Raw genomic sequence first — 19,634 nt, 5'->3', positions numbered from 1 at the left:
AAAGAAAAGAACAAAGGCTGGGGCATGAATCCAGGTATTCTCGTGGTGAGAAGAAGTTAACCAACTACTGACCTGGTTAACACTTCCTATAAAAAAATACTTTCATAATGCATTATACATATATTATGTGCTGTGGATAATGAATGACAATACATTTCATAATTTCTTACAATGGCATGAACAGTTGTAACTACTGCAATGTTGACCTATATAACGCCACATAAAGCAGCCTGCAAAACAGCACTTGGGGTATAATGAGATATTCCAGAGTCAGCGTTTTTATTTTATGGTCGATAAAGGAACTATTAACATTAAGAGGCCTAATGAAGTTGATTTACATTTGGTGACACATGGGACAAATACATTAGTAGATGCTGTTAAATGTACTATTGCAGAAAACACAGACTTCGGGAGACTTGGATGAGGTTAAGTTGAATGCCTTGCTGTTATGGTTAGATCAGGGTTTATTTGATAAATGTCACAGCAAGGAGTTGATGCTGTTCATTTGTTTTGATTGACCACTGCCAGTGGAAAAGGTTATTGAAAATCAATGGGAGACAATCAGAATTTCCCCTTATCGACCAACACAAAAGAGGCTGCAAGCAGGTGAGCTCCCTGCTGCTGCAAGCACAACGTGGTGCCAAATCATTACACACAATAGGATGTGACCTGAGAACACGTCATCAGAGAGAGCCTGTTCAATGAGGAAATAAGCCTGGCCTCTTTTTAGCCCTCTGCGGAACAATGATTTATCATTCAGTTGCCAAAACCACATGATTCCAAAATGAATATGAACCATATGTATAATACATTGATCAAGTTGTCCTCCATGACCTAAGGTATAGTGAAAAACACAAAAACACCCAAACCATAACCCAGCTATCAAGTTGGGGTACTTCTCTCAGCATGGGAGGTTAGAATTGTATCATAGTTGTACATTATGTTATTGTCATGGCCAACGCGCCTCCAGCCCGCTAGAGGGCGCCTCACCAGCCTGGGAGACGATGACCCGGAAGAGGAAATGGAAGCGGGCAGTGGCAAGTATAAAAGTGAGGTAACCCAAGGAGACACGCCCGCTCTTTGTATGAGTTGTATGAGTTTTCTCGCCAGAGACGCTAGCTCTCTCACCCCCGACCTAAGATAATTGTACCTTCCTGAAATACGACCTTCGCCTGCCCACGACTTTGAGAATTGCCTGACCCCCTGGAAACCACGAAAGGAACCCCGACCGGAACTTCCTGGCTACAACCTCTACCTGCCCCTGACCTCGAACCTACCTGACCCATCGGTTAAGACGGGATTCCATGCTCCCCCACTGTCCTGCCGCTCCAGACCTACTCCCGTCCAGTCCAAGATCCCGGACCATCCTGAAACCCGCCGTCTTCCGGTTCTCCTCTGCCCCGGTCCTTCCCAAAGATCCCGAACTGACTCCCCGCTGCGTTGCAGCGCGTTCATTACTTCCTCATTCCTCGCCGGCCAGGCGCCCCCGGTCCTCCTGCCCCGCTCGCCCAGGTTCCTCTACCGGTACGACGACTTATATCCCCACGCCCAAAGTATGTCTGCAAGTACGTCATCGAATTCCCCCTGTGACAGTTATGTATATTGTACATACAGTACAGGCCAAAGAGTTTGGGCACACCTTCTCATTCATTATGTTTCTTTATTTTCATGACCATTTACCATGGTAGATTCTCACTGAAGACATCAAAACTATGAATGAACACATGTGGAGTTATGTACTTAACAAAAAGTGGAGACCTGACCTCCACAGTCACTGGACCTGAACCCAATCGAGATGGTTTGGGGTGAGCTGGACCGCAGAGTGAAGGCAAAGGGACCAACAAGTGCTAAACACCTCTGGGAACTCCTTCAGACTGTTGGAAAACCATTTCAGGTGACGACCTCTTGAAGCTCATCGAGAGAATGGCAAGAGTGTGCAAAGCAGTATCAGAGCAAAGGGCGGCTATTTTGAAGAAACTAGAATATAAAACATGTTTTCAGTTATTCAAGTACATAACTCCTCATGTGTTCATTCATAGTTTTGATGCCTTCAGTGAGAATCTACCATGTAAATGGTCATGAAAATAAAGAAAACACATTGAATGAGAAGGTGTGTCCAAACTTTTGGCCTGTACTGTAGTTATGTACATTTTGTTCAAAACATCAACAATAAAATCAACAATAAAAATATGACCACCTGCCAAATATTACGAAAAATTTTGTAGAAAGACCCAGTGTTGTTCTGCCCATTGTAGATGCTTTTCGAGAGATTAGCATGCACACCATGACTGGTTTGTAGTTTTGCAGCCCCCATTCACTGCAGTGTGACCTGCAGTAGATCTTTCTGCTGGATTGACCTACACAGTCCACCCTGCATGTTTCCCCACATGTAGCATGACCCTACTGCCATTTTTCTTCCTTGGACCACTTTACTATGTCCTGACCACTGCAGACATGGAAAACCCCTCAAGGAATGCTATTTTGGAGATCATCATTCGGCCCTTGTCAAAGTTGCTCACATCATTATGTTTGACAATATGTTCTGCTTCCTACACATTAGAAATAAAGGACAAAATGTATGCCATGCACTGCAAAAAGCAACAGTAACAGGTTATTCAAGATCAAGATGTGGCAAAGAGGTAAGGAACATGCAGTCATGCAAACATGCCCCTTGGGGAGATTTAGCACGTCCTTCTGAGCCATCAATCCCTTGAGAGGCCACACCAGACCAGAGTGCCAAAGCTCAAAGAATAAACAGAAATCTGACTGCAGTAATGTGCCGCAGAGGAAGTCTGAAGTCCTTTCACCTTTCTCCCACAGCAAATAAACAACCATACAAAGAGAGAAATACGTCGACACAAAAAAATGGAAAAAATCTGAGGCCCATTAGCAACATCGGCGGGAAAGGTTGATTTCAAACAATGAGAAAATGGGCTTGCACCGGATTCGTTTTTCAGCAGAGAATGGAAGTTGCTTGGAGACTGGTGCATGAAGCTCACCGAGGTGAATGTGCAGCATTTCTGTGAGATTCCATGTGACATGAGTGGGGTGTCTCCGCCTGACATCCTCTTACTATCTTTTTACCACAGACATATTTTTAGCAACTTAACATAATGCGTGTGATGGTATGTGGGTCTTTTGTGTTGTGCTTACAACGCCTGTATTGTGTGACCCTTGTTCCTCCTTCTTTTTATTCCTATCTTGGCTGTGAAATACAGTTCATTGGTCATTAGACGGTCGTTCAAGCACATTAATTATCATGTCAGGTCCTGGGGCCTTTGACCCACCAGGTGGCGCCACATCTTATCTGAGCACTGATGACCCCCACATGTGTCTGATTACCCCCTTTAATAAAAAGCTCCTTATTGTGTCGAGGTTGTTCACCTGTGAAGTGTTAGGTGTAATGTGTGTTGCCTGCATTGGGTTTTTGTGGAGAGCTATGCCTGAGAGGTTATGAGTAATATGGTCATGTTCAAGTCAATCATTTGTTGCATTGTGCCCTCCTTCATGAGTCACATTGCTTATACCTTAATGCTTGTATACTTCTTTCATATTTTTTGAAAGAATAACATGTATTATTACTAAATGTTCAAGAAACAACCACTATTCAGTGTAATGCATAATTAATGTCAGTGCAGTCCTTATGATTAACAATTCTAAACTGCAGTGTGTTCTAAGACATCTGGTTGTAGTTATTATAGCTGCTCCACATCACTATGAAAATCAGATCGTCACTGTCATCTGCTCCTTTATGACTTGTCTCATCTCACATGCTGGGCACACATCACCCTCTTGTACAACCCCTCCTCTCCAACCTGCTGCTCCCTGACCGCACCGTGATCATCACATCTTCTCTAATTACACCTGTTCTCTCAACCCCCTGCAATCCCCCTGTTCCGCCAGGTCTAGTGGAAATAATGTCGGCTTTTAAACATCACTACCGAGACCATGACATCCTTTTCTTTTTTGCCAGTGGAGGTGCTGTTGTACTGCTGTTTTAAGACATTGTTGGGTTTTTTTTTTTGCTCAGTTTCTGGCTAATTGGAATGTTTCGAATAGGCCCGAGTAAGTGAAATCGCATTATGATGTTAAGGTTCAATGGCTCCACTTTTTTTTTACACGGTCTTGTTACAGTGTGCCTGTACATGGCAATTAGGACATAGCAAATACTTGTACTACCCTGTAGGTTACAGTTGGGATTAAGCTGCATAATTTATCAGTTTTTTATACACAGTTATGCTTCAGGTATATGTGAAAATTTGCTCTCGTACTCACTACTTTTCACAACTGCTTAGTCCTACTTGGGTTGCCGTATCGAATACCAGAACACACACATCATTCAATCACACACTCATACCTATGGGCAATTCATAATTGCAAGTTCACCCAGTTTATGGGCCTGATGGTGGGAGGAAGTGGGAGAGCTCAGATATGACATGTGGATTGAAGAATTTTGGGGTCCATCATCTGAATAAACCCTTGGGTGGAAATTTTAAATTGACTGGCAGAACTTTCGAGAAAACAAAGAAAGTTAACTACTCATCTGAACATCTTTCCCACATTTGTTTCTGTCATAGTTTTAACTATGCATTACGGAAACTTTAGTCTTAATAATTAGTCATTATTAATTAATCACACTTCATTTTTTTGATTGATAGCCCTAATACATACAGCAGGTGTACTGTAATATTATGTGGTACCCATTATACTGGCTGACAGTGAAAATGAACCCCGTCTGCTTTTTATTTTGTTAATAGGCTGAAGCCCATATGGATTTCCATTCCTGTGATGTTGGTATTTTCAGCTCATTTACTGGAACTGTACAATGGCACAATTGGAAGAGACAAGATGCGATGCACTAGCCAGAACCATGTCTATTCTAGAATATGTTTTGTTCGCCGGTCTACATGTACGGCTGCTTAAATAAATGATTTCACCATTCCCCTCATCTGCAACAACACAGTAGCAGAAAACATTTACTTTAGGAAATTAAAGTATCCAGCTAATGAAATCCCCCAAATATCAAGCTGATTTTTTATCTGGGTGTGTTATTAATTCCCCCATCCTGAATGGACGTCACTGTAATTATAGCTTTATGAATGTTGAGCCTTTTCCTCTCATTCTTCTCTTTATGTCTGTGCAAAGTGGTATCAGTAGTAATCACTGTCCACAAAAAGAAATGTCTGGAGCACAATCTGAGGACAACTGAAGGCTATGTGTAATGGGGGAGCGAAAGTTATTATGCAGTAAATGTTATAAAAGGAGACAAGAAGGCAGACTGTTCAGTGTCTGAGTTTGGGTGGACCTAATTCTGAGGTCTCCAATGATGGCACCAGCACTGTGTGCATGGGTGTTCATTGTTCACTTTAATTGAAAAACTACATTACATTGTGCACTGTTTATAATCAGGAATAAAAGGCAAATTTAATTTCTTCTGTAGGCATATACTCTCATAGTTCATTGAGGTCTGTTCCTTTTAGAAAGTGAAGTGATTGTCATTGTGAAACACGGTGCCCTCTGCTTTTAACCGTCACCCTTGGTGAGCAGTGGGCAGCCATGACAGGCGTATGGGGACGGTGCTGTGCTCAGTGGCACCTTGGCGGCATCGGGATCGAACCGGCAACCTTCTTATTACGGGGCCACTTCCTTAGCCACTAGGAAGGATGGTGCCACTTCTGTTAACATTGGGATAAAGTACGCCTTGTCTGTAACTATTGCCCAGCAGTGGAATGTCTCTGGGTAAAAAAAATCCATAGGAGAGGGTTCCATTGAGGAAAGAATAGAACATGTCAAGTCACCATTTCAATATGCTGTCTAAATCCCTTCACTTCAAAGTGGCACCACTTATTTAGAAATTAAAATTTTGCATCTTAAAGTTGCATCTTTATGTATTAACCAGGGGTAGTAAACAATACTGGAAAGGCAAGACATGGTCTTCAAAAAAAAAACATCAAACATAAAAGAAAAAAAACAAACATCTGCAATCTTAATTGCTTCCAGAATTCTCTATTGCTCATTAACATTAATATTACTCCATAAAACTATTAAATTAAAAAAAAGTGTTAACTGTTTACTTCAAAAACTGATTAAAACTATTTTACCCCTACTTACATTTTTATGTTGAACATGCTCCCAATCTATGCCCTATAATTAAATGTGTGACATCGACAATAGGCTCAATTTTTCAACGTAGAATTATCTAAAAAATATATACACTGCTCAAAAAACTAAAGGGAAAATTTCAACAACACAATGTAACTCCAGGGTCAATAACACTTATGTTAAATCAAATTGTCCACTAGGAAGCAACAATTGATTGACAATAAATTCACTTGCTTGTGTGCAAATGAATAGACTAAAGGTGAAAATTACAATCAATTAGCACGACGTCCCCAATAAAGGCGTGGTCCTGCAGGTGGTGACCACAGACCTCTTCTCAGTTTCTATGCTTGTGGCTAATGTTTTCGTCACTTTTGAATGCTGGCCAGTGCTTTCACACTAGTAGTAGCATGAGAAGGAATCTACAACCCACACTAGTGGCTCAGATAGTTCAGCCTCTCAGCATGACACATCATGCGAGCTGTGGCAAGAAGGTAGCTGTGTCGGTCGCGTAGTGTCCAGAGCACTGGAGGCGCTACCAGGAGACAGGCCAGTACATCAGGAGACAAGCAGGATACTTATCCACCAACACACCCACGTGTACCACAGACTGTACAGGAGTTGGCAGATGCTTTAGTCCAGGTCTGGGAGGAGATCTCTCAGGATACCATCCGCCACCTCATCAGAAGCATGCCCAGGCGTTGCAGGGAAGTCATACAGGCACATGGAGGCCACACACACTACTGAGCCTCTTTTTCACTTGTTTTAAAGAATCACATCAAAGTTGGATCAGACTGTAGTCTGTTTTTTCCACTTAACACTTGGAGTCTGACTCAAATTGTGACCTCCGTGGGTTGGATAAATTTGATTTCTATCAATAATTTTTCTGTGATTTTTCTCTGCACATTCAACTATGTAAAGAACAAAGTATTTAATAATGAATACTTCATTCATTCAGATCTAGGATGTCTTATTTTTTGAGCAGTGAATATTTACGTCTCACTCTAAGTTAATTTTTCCCATTTATTTGTCGTGTAGATTGTTCCAATGTTTTCTCCAAAAACACTAATGTATCCTCTAATTCACCATCATCAGTCAAGTGACAAAAATGATTACTTTCTAACAGATCCAGATTCTGTAACAACCTACAACTGCAACCTGTAAACAGTTTAACTGGTATCATTCCAAATGGTAATAACTACTGTAACTAGTAGATGTACTAAATGTAAATGTAAATGTACTAAATGTAAATGTAGTAGATGAAGTGAAATTGAAGTGACTGCCATTGTGAACACTGCAGCACAGCACAAGGTGGCACAGTGAAATGTGTCCTCTGCTTTTAACCATCACCCTTGGTGAGCACCGACCAGCCATGACAGGAGCCCTGGGAGGGGTGTGCGGGGACAGTGCTTTGCTCAGTGGCACCTTTTTACCCCTGATTACACGGCCGCTTCGTTAACCGCTAGGCAACCTCTGCCCCGTATTGTGGTTGGTGCAAGATTTAGAACAAAACACATATAGATTTTTTGTCCAGTTGTTAATTAAATTCCTGTCTAAAAAGGACTTTGGTCTGGGTGGAAGTCATCTGTCAAGAATTGGGTTATTTCCCCTAGCCCTCATTTACACATGCCAGAGCCTTCAAATGGGTCCATGTCCAGCGTTCTCAACTGGTCTACTAGTTACTTTTTAATTAATCAGCATTATTCATGGTGACACAAATAAAGAAAATTCATGTTTTTTATAGAAGGAATGGCATTTTTACAATAAAATAAAGATAATAAAACACCATATGTACGTACTCATGTATAATCTGTCTGCAGGAGCCACTGAAAGGATAATTTATTGTCTTACACAACCAAGATGGTGCATTAAAGTTTTTTTCTCAAGCTGGCCTTGCGTGACTGGATTTGAAATGTTATCATCTTATTGACTAAGGATGAAGGAACGAAACAGCACCTTTGCTTTCTCTCCCTCAGCTGCTGTCAGTTAAGCATCGTCTATTCCTTTTGCTGAAGGGGTCTTACCCAAATCATTAATGACAAGATTTCTGAAATCAGCTTTGGAGAAACATGCATTTCAGAATAAATGACAAACATAAAAACAGACCCTGTCGTAAAAAACACAAACACACACAAGCAAGCAGTCGCTTTCCCTTTGCCCCTCGGTGTAACTCGTTATTTAACTTCACCTCGTTGTCAGCTCGCCCTGTGCTTGCACGCCTCTTTGTTCTCATTTTATGGGGGAAGTGTCCTCAGGGGACTGTTAATGTCTTAGTAAATGGAAACAAAGCTAATGCAAGACAATGGGTTCTTGGAAACTGCAATGGTGGTGCTTGTAGTGCGGCCCTGTCTGAAGAGATGCACTCTTTGCCCTATGATTTTCACCGATTTGCAATATCCTTTGTGTGTGTGTGTGTATGAACTTGTACCACATTCTGAATGTATGCCAGTAATAACTGATTTCCCATCATACGTGCGCATTACAGTAATTGTGCCCATTAAGCCAAAATGAAGATGTATGAGCGTGTTTGTTCTGCTGCTAAATTTTGGGGACTCCACAGACTTGTTTTTCAGGTACATGAAAGTGAAAGTGAAGTGACTGTCAATGTGAAACACTGCAGCACAGCACACAGTGACAGAACAAAATGTGTCCTCTGCTTTTAACCACCCCCTTGGTGACGGGATAGAAGGAGAGCACTTTGGGTGAGATTGGGGAGTTACAGCACCACTTACCGGTGTGGAGGGGAAGTTAAAACAGCGTTTGGGCTGTTCTTGTTGACTCTGTGTGGATGACAACATTTCATTTCACTCCCATGTGGATGCAGGCTTTTTAGAAACCGAAAACCTGTTTAGAGAAAAGCCTTCTTGTGTGGATCATGAGTCAGTTCACTGGTACAGTAATTTCCATACGTACAATTGTTGTTGCTAACACTTTGAAAGCACTATAACAAGTGTGATGATGAGAAACCTTCTAGCTGCAGATTACATCCAAATAATTATGAAAATCCTCAAATGGCAGTAAAAAGAAACAGTGTCCCTCAAACAGACATCTTCTTAGCATCATACTAAAACACCATAAATTAAGTCATGCAATCACCCGAGATCTGTTAAATGTTGCAATTACTACATTTAACAAATGCCATGCAGTGCAGTAGGAAGCATGGAAACCCTTTTGGTTACATTATCATGAGCAGTTATGCATAAACCAGGTCTTAAACCACTACCCCTTCTTTCTCCAAGAGCCCTGCAACCTCTTGCCAAGTCTCTGGAGAAGGCTGTTATTTGTTCCTAATTTGGTCTTTCATGTGAGGCCCAATTAGCGAGTGAGGTGTTAAAAATATTACCCTTTACCATCAATAGATTGTCAAGCAATTACCCTGAAGGCGCTTGCTTAGGTGTTTGTGCACACACAGTCACAGCTGTAAAGTATCATGTCATGTCAAGATGTTTTTCAGTCTTTAGTATCTTTGAAAAGAACCTGTAGCTTGCACAGATGATCAACTTTATTGTGCAACCTTTTAATATACACTTGCATAACATTTAATAATACCAAAATAATATAAAAACAAAATGATAAGTATAATTTTTTTATGAACAAACAAGAGGAGTCACCTTTACTCTGTTCATATTTAATCCCTACAGAGAACACTGATACTGAATGCAAATAATAATCCTCCTCAGAGTTCGGTCACTGACGTTTGCTGGAGATATTATGAGCATATCACACTGAGTAAACATTATTATTAAGGATCGGAGAAGTGGGAATCACGATGTCCCAAAGGAACAATGGGACAGACAGTAAAGCCTTGCATTGTTGTGCATTTTATGTATTGTTATAAATAGCCACTGCCATAAAAGAATATTTTGCTTGACAACTGCTATGTCGTTTTGCCTGTATGATTGCAAATATATTTATCACTGATTGCTTTTTGGCCTGTCCATCCTGTGGGCATATTCAAATACTATTACTCTATTACTGTATGTTGGCAAAACAAAACATGCATCAGTGAAACCAGTAAATTTAGTAAAATCTAAACTTGCTGCTTCAGACATCCCAAGCACAGCAAAACTTCTGTTGAAGATATATGTCCACAAGAGGTTTTCAGATCTCTGTAATCTCCATAACAGTTAAAATTCTCCCAGATGTACAGTACAGGCCAAAAGTTTGGACACACCTTTTCTTTATTTTCATGACAATTTACATTGATAGATTCTCACTGAAGGCATCAAAACAATGAATGAACACATGTGGAGTTATGTACTTAGCAAAAAAGGTGAAATAACTGAAAACATGTTTTATATTCTAGTTTCTTCAAAATAGCCGCCCTTTGCTCTGATTACTGCTTTGCACACTCTTGGCATTCTCTCGGTGAGCTTCACCTAAAATGGTTCTCCAACAGTCTTGAAGGAAATCCCAGAGGTGTTTAGCACTTGTTGGCCCCTTTGCCTTCACTCCATTGGGTTCATGTCCAGGGACTGTGAAGGCCAGCTCTCCACTTTTTGTCTCCACATGTGGAGTACATAACTTCACATGTGTTCATTCATAGTTTTGATGCCTTCAGTGAGAATCTACCAACGTAAATGGTCATGAAAATAAAGAAAACACATTGAATGAGAAGGTATGTCCAAACTTTTGACCTGTACTGTATGTATACTTTTGTATAATCAAAGATATCTACTTTGGTTACATCTAACCATCTGGATGAAAGTTGAGGTAAGTATGAGGTGCTGCTGTCATTATTAAACTATCACACAATGATAGAATGTATTACAGTAATGGCTTTGTTGGTGTCATGATCCGGTCCAGAAGGGGTTGCTCCGGACCGGGATCTTTGTTATGTTACACGTTCACCTGTAACCAGATGTCTCCCCAGTCCTGTTCTTCACTCATTAAACCCCGGTTTCATGACATCATGCGAATGTGTCCTTCTTCATCGTCTAGTTTCGTAATCGTCTCCATTCACCTGCCTCGTCATGCCATGGTTGTGATAGTTGGATCTTATCTGACATTACTGCACACTCAGTATCCAACATTAGTGTTAGTGTTACTAGATAGTGTTAGTGTTACTAGTTACTCATGCTAATATTGTGTCCAACATATAAACTGTCTTATGTTTTTATGATGACAGTATGTGGCCATGATGCAACTGTTGAGATGTGTGCAAAAAATTTATGAAGATGCCCCAGAGAACAAGTGATCGAGAGAAAGAGAGAGAGAGAGAGAGAGAGAGAGAGAGATGGAGAGTTGGTGAATTAATAAGTCACTACCTGACTCACTCTTTTATAATGATCAGTGTCCACCAGGGGCTTTAGCTGCTATGAACACACCATGAGTAATGGGAGAGTGGAGAGTTCAAGCTTTTATCTATGAAGATGAACTACTGCACAGGGGCTATGAGGTCATATCCCTGGTTCCTGGTGAGAAGGTTTCCCAAGCATTGCTGTATGAAGCAAAAATTCTTTTTGGGTGAGAGCATGCATGTGTGTGTGTGTGTGTGTGTCAGTTCTGCCGCATACTAGCAGATTTTTCTTTCCATTCACACTCATGCCAAGACTCTTATTTATTCATACGAGGGAATTTGTGCTGTTGTTTGTGCTTGGGATTGCCAACTGGCAGAGATGATAATGCCCCAGTGATTATGAACCTCGTAAACATCCAATCAAACCAATCAGCCAGATGAAATTATAAAAATAACTATCCAAAACACATGCGCTTGCATCATAATCTCATCTGAACAAGCCTCAGCCTCCATCTTTGCATTCCAGATGCCTAGATGCAAGTGTGACCTTTTGTCTTTTGCGAATTTAAAAATCTTTTCTATTTGCAAGCTCATTATTTTGTGGGATCTCTTGAGTGAAGACATTTTGAGTTGAACCCCCTGTTATCAGGCACTGCAGGGACTAATAAGTCTCTCTTTGCCACACGGCAGTCTGCTCACCTCAGGACTAATGAGGAAATGATAAAACAAATTTAAATACATGGCCACTCTAGGTGTCCCGTAAATCTCACATTGCTGACAGAACATGGACAGCAGCACTTTCACACCATCGTGCAAGTTGTCAGCAGCAACTCTGGCCTCCTGTCCCCACAGAGTCACGAAACCCCTGACATATCTGGCACACTTGCTCTGTTTCAGAGAGACGTGTGATGATCATATAAATTAGGCCCAGCTTCTTGACCTGTTTCAACTATACTCTTATTATAATGCTGCAGATACAGTTCTGTTATTTACTAGTTGCATTGTGTATTGTTGTAAATAATGAATTCATTATCCTGAGGCTGTTTAAAGGTTGAGCAGTACACACCACACAATTCAACAGAACAGCTGCAGCCTGCATAACCGAGGAAGAAAAAGATGATGGAATCAGCTGTAATGACTGCTGAAATCATAAAACTGCAGAATGCAGGTACACTGTACAAAAAAAAAGTTGGGAAAACTTAAAAATTTAAAACAACCAGCTGCAAAGCATTTTAAAGTTGTTTTTTTAAAGTCCTCTCAACTTCTCAACTTTTTGAGAGAACCTAAAATGCTTTGCAGCTGGTTGCCTTAATTTTTTAAGTTTTCTCAATATTTTATTTTTTACAGTGTAGTTGGTTTTGCCTGGTATGGTCAGATAAACTGGGTAAAAACCACAGTTCCCTGCTGCCCGCTCATTCAGAGATCTTTCCTTTTCTATTATTTCACTGTATAACGCAACTCAAGTGTCACCAAAATATGCAAATATACAACGTGATGTTATGCAGTAAACAAAACAATTGTAAACAAAGCAAAATGTTTCATTATTGAGTCTCATCAAAGTGACAGACTTTTGCTGTGATTATGGACCAACCAACCAACCATAATTGCGTGAATCCCTGTTTCTGCAGATTTTGGTTGTCATTTGCAGCAGATTACTTCTGCACTCTAGAGAATTTACTGCGCAGGTAAATAAATGCATTACAAGGCAGCATTGCACATTGAGTAGGTTTCAATTCATGGGTTTGGGTCCATGTTTTTTACATTTGATGGGTCACCAACATTGGTCCCACAGGTGAGCTGCACTTTTTTGGGTATACCCTCATTTAGCAATTCATCGCCATGTGCAGGTCAACCCTACATTTATTTAGCCTTCAGATAATTACAGTGTCTCAATCTGTAATGTACCACAAAGCGCTGTCCTAATCAGAATTCTAACAGCGCATGTTACAAACTCTTCCTATGAAACATGAAATAATATTGTTTAATCTGATAGATGGCCTAGTGGGTAAGGAAACAGATCCACAATCGTAAGGTTGCCGGTTTGAATCCTTAGCGCACAAGGTGCCACTAAGGTGCCACTGAGCAAAGCACCGTCCCCACACACTGCTCCCCAGGCGCCTGTCATGGCTGCCCACTGCTCACCCAAGGTGATGGTTAAAAGCAGAAGATTCATTTTGTTGTGTCACTGTGTGCTGTGCTTCACAATGACATTTCACTTTAACTGTCACTAATCGTATATTATTGAGGAACATGGTACTTATTTGTGTTAAAAGAAGGACATTTAGGGGCCACATTTGAAGGAATCTCTGATTTGGTACAGCCATGTCAGGCCGCTAATGGACACGTCTGAAGAATGCAGACCCTGAACTGAAGCACAATGCTTTGCTCTCTCCCATGAACAATCTGCACACGTATCTATATCTGCATAATCACGTACCGTCTGGTGTGCCTGCCTGCTTTTTGGCCCCCATCTGTTCACAAAGCATCATGTGACTGTACTGTTACAACATTGTTAGTATTATTATTTTTATTATTCTTGCTATGCGGTTGGCCTCAAGACCTTTTGCTTATTTGCTTGTTGCATTGTTTGCTTGCAACACTCAGTGGTACTTGAATATTACGTTCCCTGAGCTCCCAGTTAATGAAGGAGCCTGGGGAGCCGGTGTCCTCTGCCAGACAGTTGTCAAACTTAATCACACTGAACACAGCACAGATCCTCGGTACGATCTAATAAAGTTCATTGCTGCCATTTCAATCACTTGTGATGAGACCCTTTTAAAAACTGTCTGTGTAACAACGTGCGCAACTGTGTGTTGGCCCCAGAAGTGGCCGGTGACCTTGCCAGCGGGGCCAAAAGCCATCTGTTGCCAATCACTGTACAACAGTTTGCAATTGTCCTGTGGTTTTTTCCAGTGTTGCTGACAGCGTTGCAAGCATCTGTTCACTGCTTATGGGGTGGAGCTGAGCCCCAACTTCAGTCCGGTTTTCACAATTCACAACCATTAAACGGTCTCAGACATTGTGTGAGCCAGTCTGTGGGCCTGTGTCATTAAACCTGAATCCAAAGACATTGCCTGACTTCTCAAGGCTTGAATCCATGTGGGATTGGGTGAGACCTGTCCTGAACAGAAAGTCACAAAAATGAGCGCAGTGTCCAAGCAAGAAAGGAATCCATAATTGGCCCAGACTTCATCTCTAACCCAAGTGACTTTGCTGTTACGCTTAGAGATAATAATGAGCTGAGTTTGACTGAATTCTCTTTCCCTTCTTCTTTTCCAGACCCTGTGAGTCTGATGCCAATACCGGTGATACATGCCAGTTTTGCTGGGAAACCATGAAGAAAGCAGCTGACAGCTGAGGATAAGGGAACTTTTCAGACACAAGACTGCAGCTCTGTCGCTTGTGCCAAACTTCAGGTGATGCACATAAAGGAAGGGGCCAAACCAGGCGACACACATCTATGTTTTCTCCACTCAATCATGTGAAAAGTGCCGTTTATGTCATTTATGTAACCACAGAAACTCAATCAGGAATCAGCCAACCCCCATCTGCAGGAAAGATTACAGGTATTATGTTCGTCGCCCTATTTAATGTCAGCATTGGGGCGAGAAAATGTTTGACTTTCCAGTGCTTATTTTAAACTTCCTTTTTTGGTGCACAGAGAGCGAAGGATAAAGCAATTTGTGTTGACTGGGCCGGTGAATCCCAGCGTGGGCTTTTTCAGGGCTGTTTTGTGTTCCGAGTGCCACGCGAAACATAAAAGGCCCAGGGAAAGCGCCCCCCCCGCGGTTCTCCACAGTGGAGGGCTTTGACATTTCCCTCTGTATCAGGTGCCCAATGATCTAAGAGGGCTCTGGATCTCTCCCCGTACATCAGAGAATCGCCCCGCTGCCTGGCCTTCACGTGGCAGAAGTGATTTGGCGCGTCGGTGCGGTAACGCGCCGTGACATCTAGTGCCCCCACAGCTTAGCCGCCAAACGCTGACGGCATGCTCCGCCCCCCTTTGGTCTTCTATAGAGTGAAGGTAACGCAGACTGACACAGGATTCGGTCCGCAGCCCCCATCCCGACTACCACTATGAAACGGCTCCACCCCCCCCCCCATTGTACACCCTCACCACAACGAAGCTCTTTCGCTACAGAAACGTCTCTGAGTGACAGGCGCACGGCCGGCCAAAAATACCACTACACCAGCACGTCCCCTCGAGTGAGCCTCAACGCACCAGTAGAAAGATGAAGGGCCAGGCAAATATCTGCGGGAGAGGTGCTGTCCTGCGGGCTGATATGCTGCTGAGGGGGGCACGTGCTGATGTTGCTGAGGAGCACGCTTCACACCACTACAACCACTGGCTTCAGGCACCAATTTCCCATCGAAATTTTACAGATTATTTATTATTATTAGTATTAACAGATTATTGATTGTGTTCTGTTGGCAAAACATTGGTTATGCAGAGGGAAGTCGGCACTGTTTCTATTGCACATGGAGTGGCTTGCTCGGTACAGAGCTGAATATGAATGCATGTAATTGCTTTTTAGTTATCATGTGACAGATATATTTACTCTGCAATTGATGTACAGTCATTGACTAATTATAACCACTGTAGCTTTGGCTGTAGATACTTTGCATAGTCCCATTGACATTTAAGGAAGTTAATTATTAAAAAAAAGTGGTGAAATAAGGATCCTATTATATCAAAGATTATTAATGTTGATTTGAAACAGCCTTCAAAACCACAAGTTCCACCAAGTTACATTTGTACTGATGAATGCAACTGGATTCTTATAATATGTCAATTTATGTAGTAAATCCAAATATATTGTGAAGTAATTTGTTCAGATTTTGCATAAAAATAATACATTCCTTTGAAAGTTTAATGCATTGAAGGTATTATTTTAAGACACAAAGCAAAGCTGCAGACAAACAAGGAAATATGCAAATATGACTCAAAAGTGTAAAAAAATATCTGTAAAAGCACATTTTCCTCAGGCAAAAGCCTAGTAACGCCTCCTTAAATGCCTCAATTTACACTCTACAACCTGCAACCAGAGTTTAGGCTCTGAGGTTATTTGATCAATTAAGGACAGCATAAGACAGTTTCACTAAAAGCCCTTTTAAAAGCCCCACAGTTGCACTAAGCACAGGACCCCCTCCCAGGTGGAACTCTCCCCTCACATTCACCCTGGCTATTTTTACTCCAGTGGACTCGTTCCACTGGGGTCAAGTACTTATCCTACCCCGTGAGAAATTACTACTGTGCCAAATGAGCACTTGGTTCAACACCTGGCGACACAAAATAACCAACATGGGTACGCTGAGGTTGGTAGATGAAGCCCAGAGAGGCTGCAGCTCCACATGGTCAAACAGCAGATAACTTTCTCAGACCACAAGCTCACACTGACTGGGGTTAAGGAGAGTGCCTACCGCTCTGGCTCCGGGGTACCTGGTTGGACAGCAGGTACAGGAAGTCCTGGCACGTTTCGGGCTCCAGCAGAGGGCTCTCGTGCAGGCAGAGGTCAGCGATGAGGGTCACTGCCTGCTCACAGATCAGATCGGGCTGCTTCCCCTCTGTGCCCATGCTCTCAGCTGCATCGTGGCTGCCGCGCCGTTCCGCCGGGACTCGTGCGCCCACTCACTCACACACACACACACACACACACACACACGCGTGCGCATAAACACACATACAATAGTGCATGCACGCTCTCTCGCAAGAGTTGGTTCAGACACAAATGTGAGCTCCGCTGCATTCGGCCACCTTTTGTGTCTTTGTTGTGTCATGAACTGTGCAGTATTCAGTATTTGTGTGTCCACAATAAGCTGAAATGGAATTTTTTGGATATAAAACTGTGTGTGTGTGTGTGTGTGTGTGTGTGTGTGTGTCTGTGTACATTTGGGAGAGAGACAAAAGGAATAGAAAAGTGTGTGTGGAGGTTTAATGACTCAGTTGCCTCGAGGTATTTCGGAGACAGAATTATTTCATCACATTAAATCTGAGGCAAATCAAATGCAACAAATGAGTCCACCTCTGCTATAAAATAATACACACACACGCACACACACACACACACAGACAGTCTCTCTCTCTCTCTCTCTCTCTCTCGTCCCTTAGCTCTTTAATGAAAAGCCACTCATTAACACCACTGGGTTTATTTTTCTCAGGTCAACTGATCCCAGTGTGACAAGCCTCCCTTTTGAACCCAAAGCCCCTCAGATGTGTATGTGTGTGTGTGTGTGTGAACAATGCACGTGCCTCTTCTCTCTAACTTCAATATGAATATCTGACTATTTTAACCGGATTGTAACCAAAGAGGACGGCTATCGCTTACCCTTGAGGGAAAAGAAGGAGAAGCTCAGGAGAAGACTTAACATACCCATTAAATTTCAGACCTTTCCAGCGCTGAGAAGCCACACTGACTGTTGTTCTGACATACAGCCTTAAGGCACAACTGGGAATAACAATTTCCCTCAGCTCACCTCTCCAGCCACTTGCACAGTGGACCTTCACTGAGGGCTACAGTCTCTACTGTGATCTGGTATGAGCAAAATGAAAAATGCACAAACTCATAATGCAAGTGTACTTAATTGTCCTTAGCTTAAATTTTAGCAATAATAAAATAAAAACACTGCTATATTGGTTTATTTCGACCTACTCACTCACTACGCAGAACAATTTAATCCTTATCAGGGCACCAATGTGCAGGGTTGAATGAGTCTCTCTCTCTTACACTAAACAAAAAATATTCCAGAATATTTTTTTCAAAGAAAATAAATAACCAGGGTACCAAATTTTGCACTAATTTGAATGAAAATGCTTTTTGAGTCTGAGTGCTATGGCCTGTAGTGAAATAATTTTATCCAAGATATGTATGTTCTTTCATACTATGCAACAATCAAGAATGTCTGGAATGTTTCAGAAATGGTGTTCCTCCACAAAAAGGAGGTATTGAGAAGTATTTTGAACTTTCACTGTCCTGATGGGTCACACTGTTTTGGTGGCACTAGAAAAAGTGTTGAGCCTGACTCTTGAATGTAGAAACAAAATGACAAATGTAACTTTTTTTTTTGTAATTATTGGTTGAAGTGTTTTTTTTCCCAATGTATTTTTTTTAAGTTTTAATCAATAATAGCAAACATTGAGCTGCCCATTGAGTTTGCTTGGGGCAATTTGCAGTTCTTGGAGGACCAGAAGAAGGATTTGGCATCTGTGGATCTGTAGCCACAATTTAAACAAGTTTTTGTTTAATTTTCTGCCAGACTCCAGCAGCATTTTGCCTAACTGGGTTAGACAACAGACCTTATCAAAATATTTTTAAAGGCTCAACCTTTTCAAAAGTTGGTTGTGTGCAATAAAACAAATCTGCATTGTGTTTACATCTCTTGACATTCTAATATCACTTTCTGTAAGTCAACTAAAAAGTTACAATTAAATTTTTGTATAGTCAGGCTTTGTGTCAGGATTATGTTTAAATTGGCAGGGTACACATTGCACAATAATGTTGCTTCAGGAGGAGTAATCCCTCCAATCAATGCAACTTTAGATGATCAGGTTAAGATATTTATTACTCATAGTCTTGCACCAATATATTTTTAATAGAAATTAAACAATGTTTTGGGTGAGTCCAGGCCCTGCCCCAATGTGTGCAGACAAAACCCTGATTAGGAAATGGATTGCATGTGATTTTTCTGATCAAAGACGACAGCTTCAAAGACGAAAGCTTGAGTCTGGGGAATGGGAGAGAGTAATGATGTTTTTTTTTTTTGTCATGGTCACAATTGCAGTTTGGCGATGGATGAACCTTTAATTAGCCCCAGTGGTCACTCCTCATTCAGTGTGGACCAATTAGCTCCCATGTGACTGTCCAAGTATTTTTTAATTCCTCTACATAGTATATTCACTCCCAGGACTGTCGTTTTTTTCTGTCGCTTTATGGTGTTCCCTCTTCCCTGGGTGTGACATTTTCAAAATGTTTGAATCAAAAGTTAAAATGTAAATTCCATTCCATTTTAAGACTCTAAACTGTATAATACAAACTTCAGTGAATAATAGTGTTCAGTGCTATCAAAAGAAATGTTTCCGTGTGATGAGAGATGTTATTTATTCCTCAGCATCAGATATACAAATTTACGGAAATGAGATGCTTGACATAGCAAAGATTCATGGTTAATAATTAAAATTTTGCCATGAGGCAAGATAGAGAATGTAGATGAATTCCTTTTTTCCATTTATATTTCCCATGTATATTCTGTTATGTGACTTGAAAGGAATGAGATTCTCCTTTAAATTCTCCTTTAAACC

General features: G+C 41.4%; 1 protein-coding gene across 1 annotated transcript in view; it reads left to right on the top strand.

Moving 5' to 3' along the window:
- LOC114798044 (chloride channel protein ClC-Kb-like) overlaps positions 1–14,626 on the top strand; it is a 23,490-nt gene extending 8,864 nt beyond the window's left edge. Inside the window, exon 18 of the mRNA XM_028993406.1 lies at positions 14,618–14,626. Within this exon, the coding sequence (XP_028849239.1) occupies positions 14,618–14,626 (9 nt within the window). The remainder of the gene's footprint in view (positions 1–14,617) is intronic.
- The last annotated feature ends 5,008 nt before the right edge of the window (positions 14,627–19,634 follow it).

This window comes from Denticeps clupeoides, chromosome 10, assembly GCF_900700375.1.
Source record: "Denticeps clupeoides chromosome 10, fDenClu1.1, whole genome shotgun sequence".
NCBI classification, from domain to species: domain Eukaryota; kingdom Metazoa; phylum Chordata; class Actinopteri; order Clupeiformes; family Denticipitidae; genus Denticeps; species Denticeps clupeoides.
The sequence above is the reverse complement of the archived record's forward strand: the minus strand, read 5'-3'. Positions and strand labels throughout refer to the sequence as shown.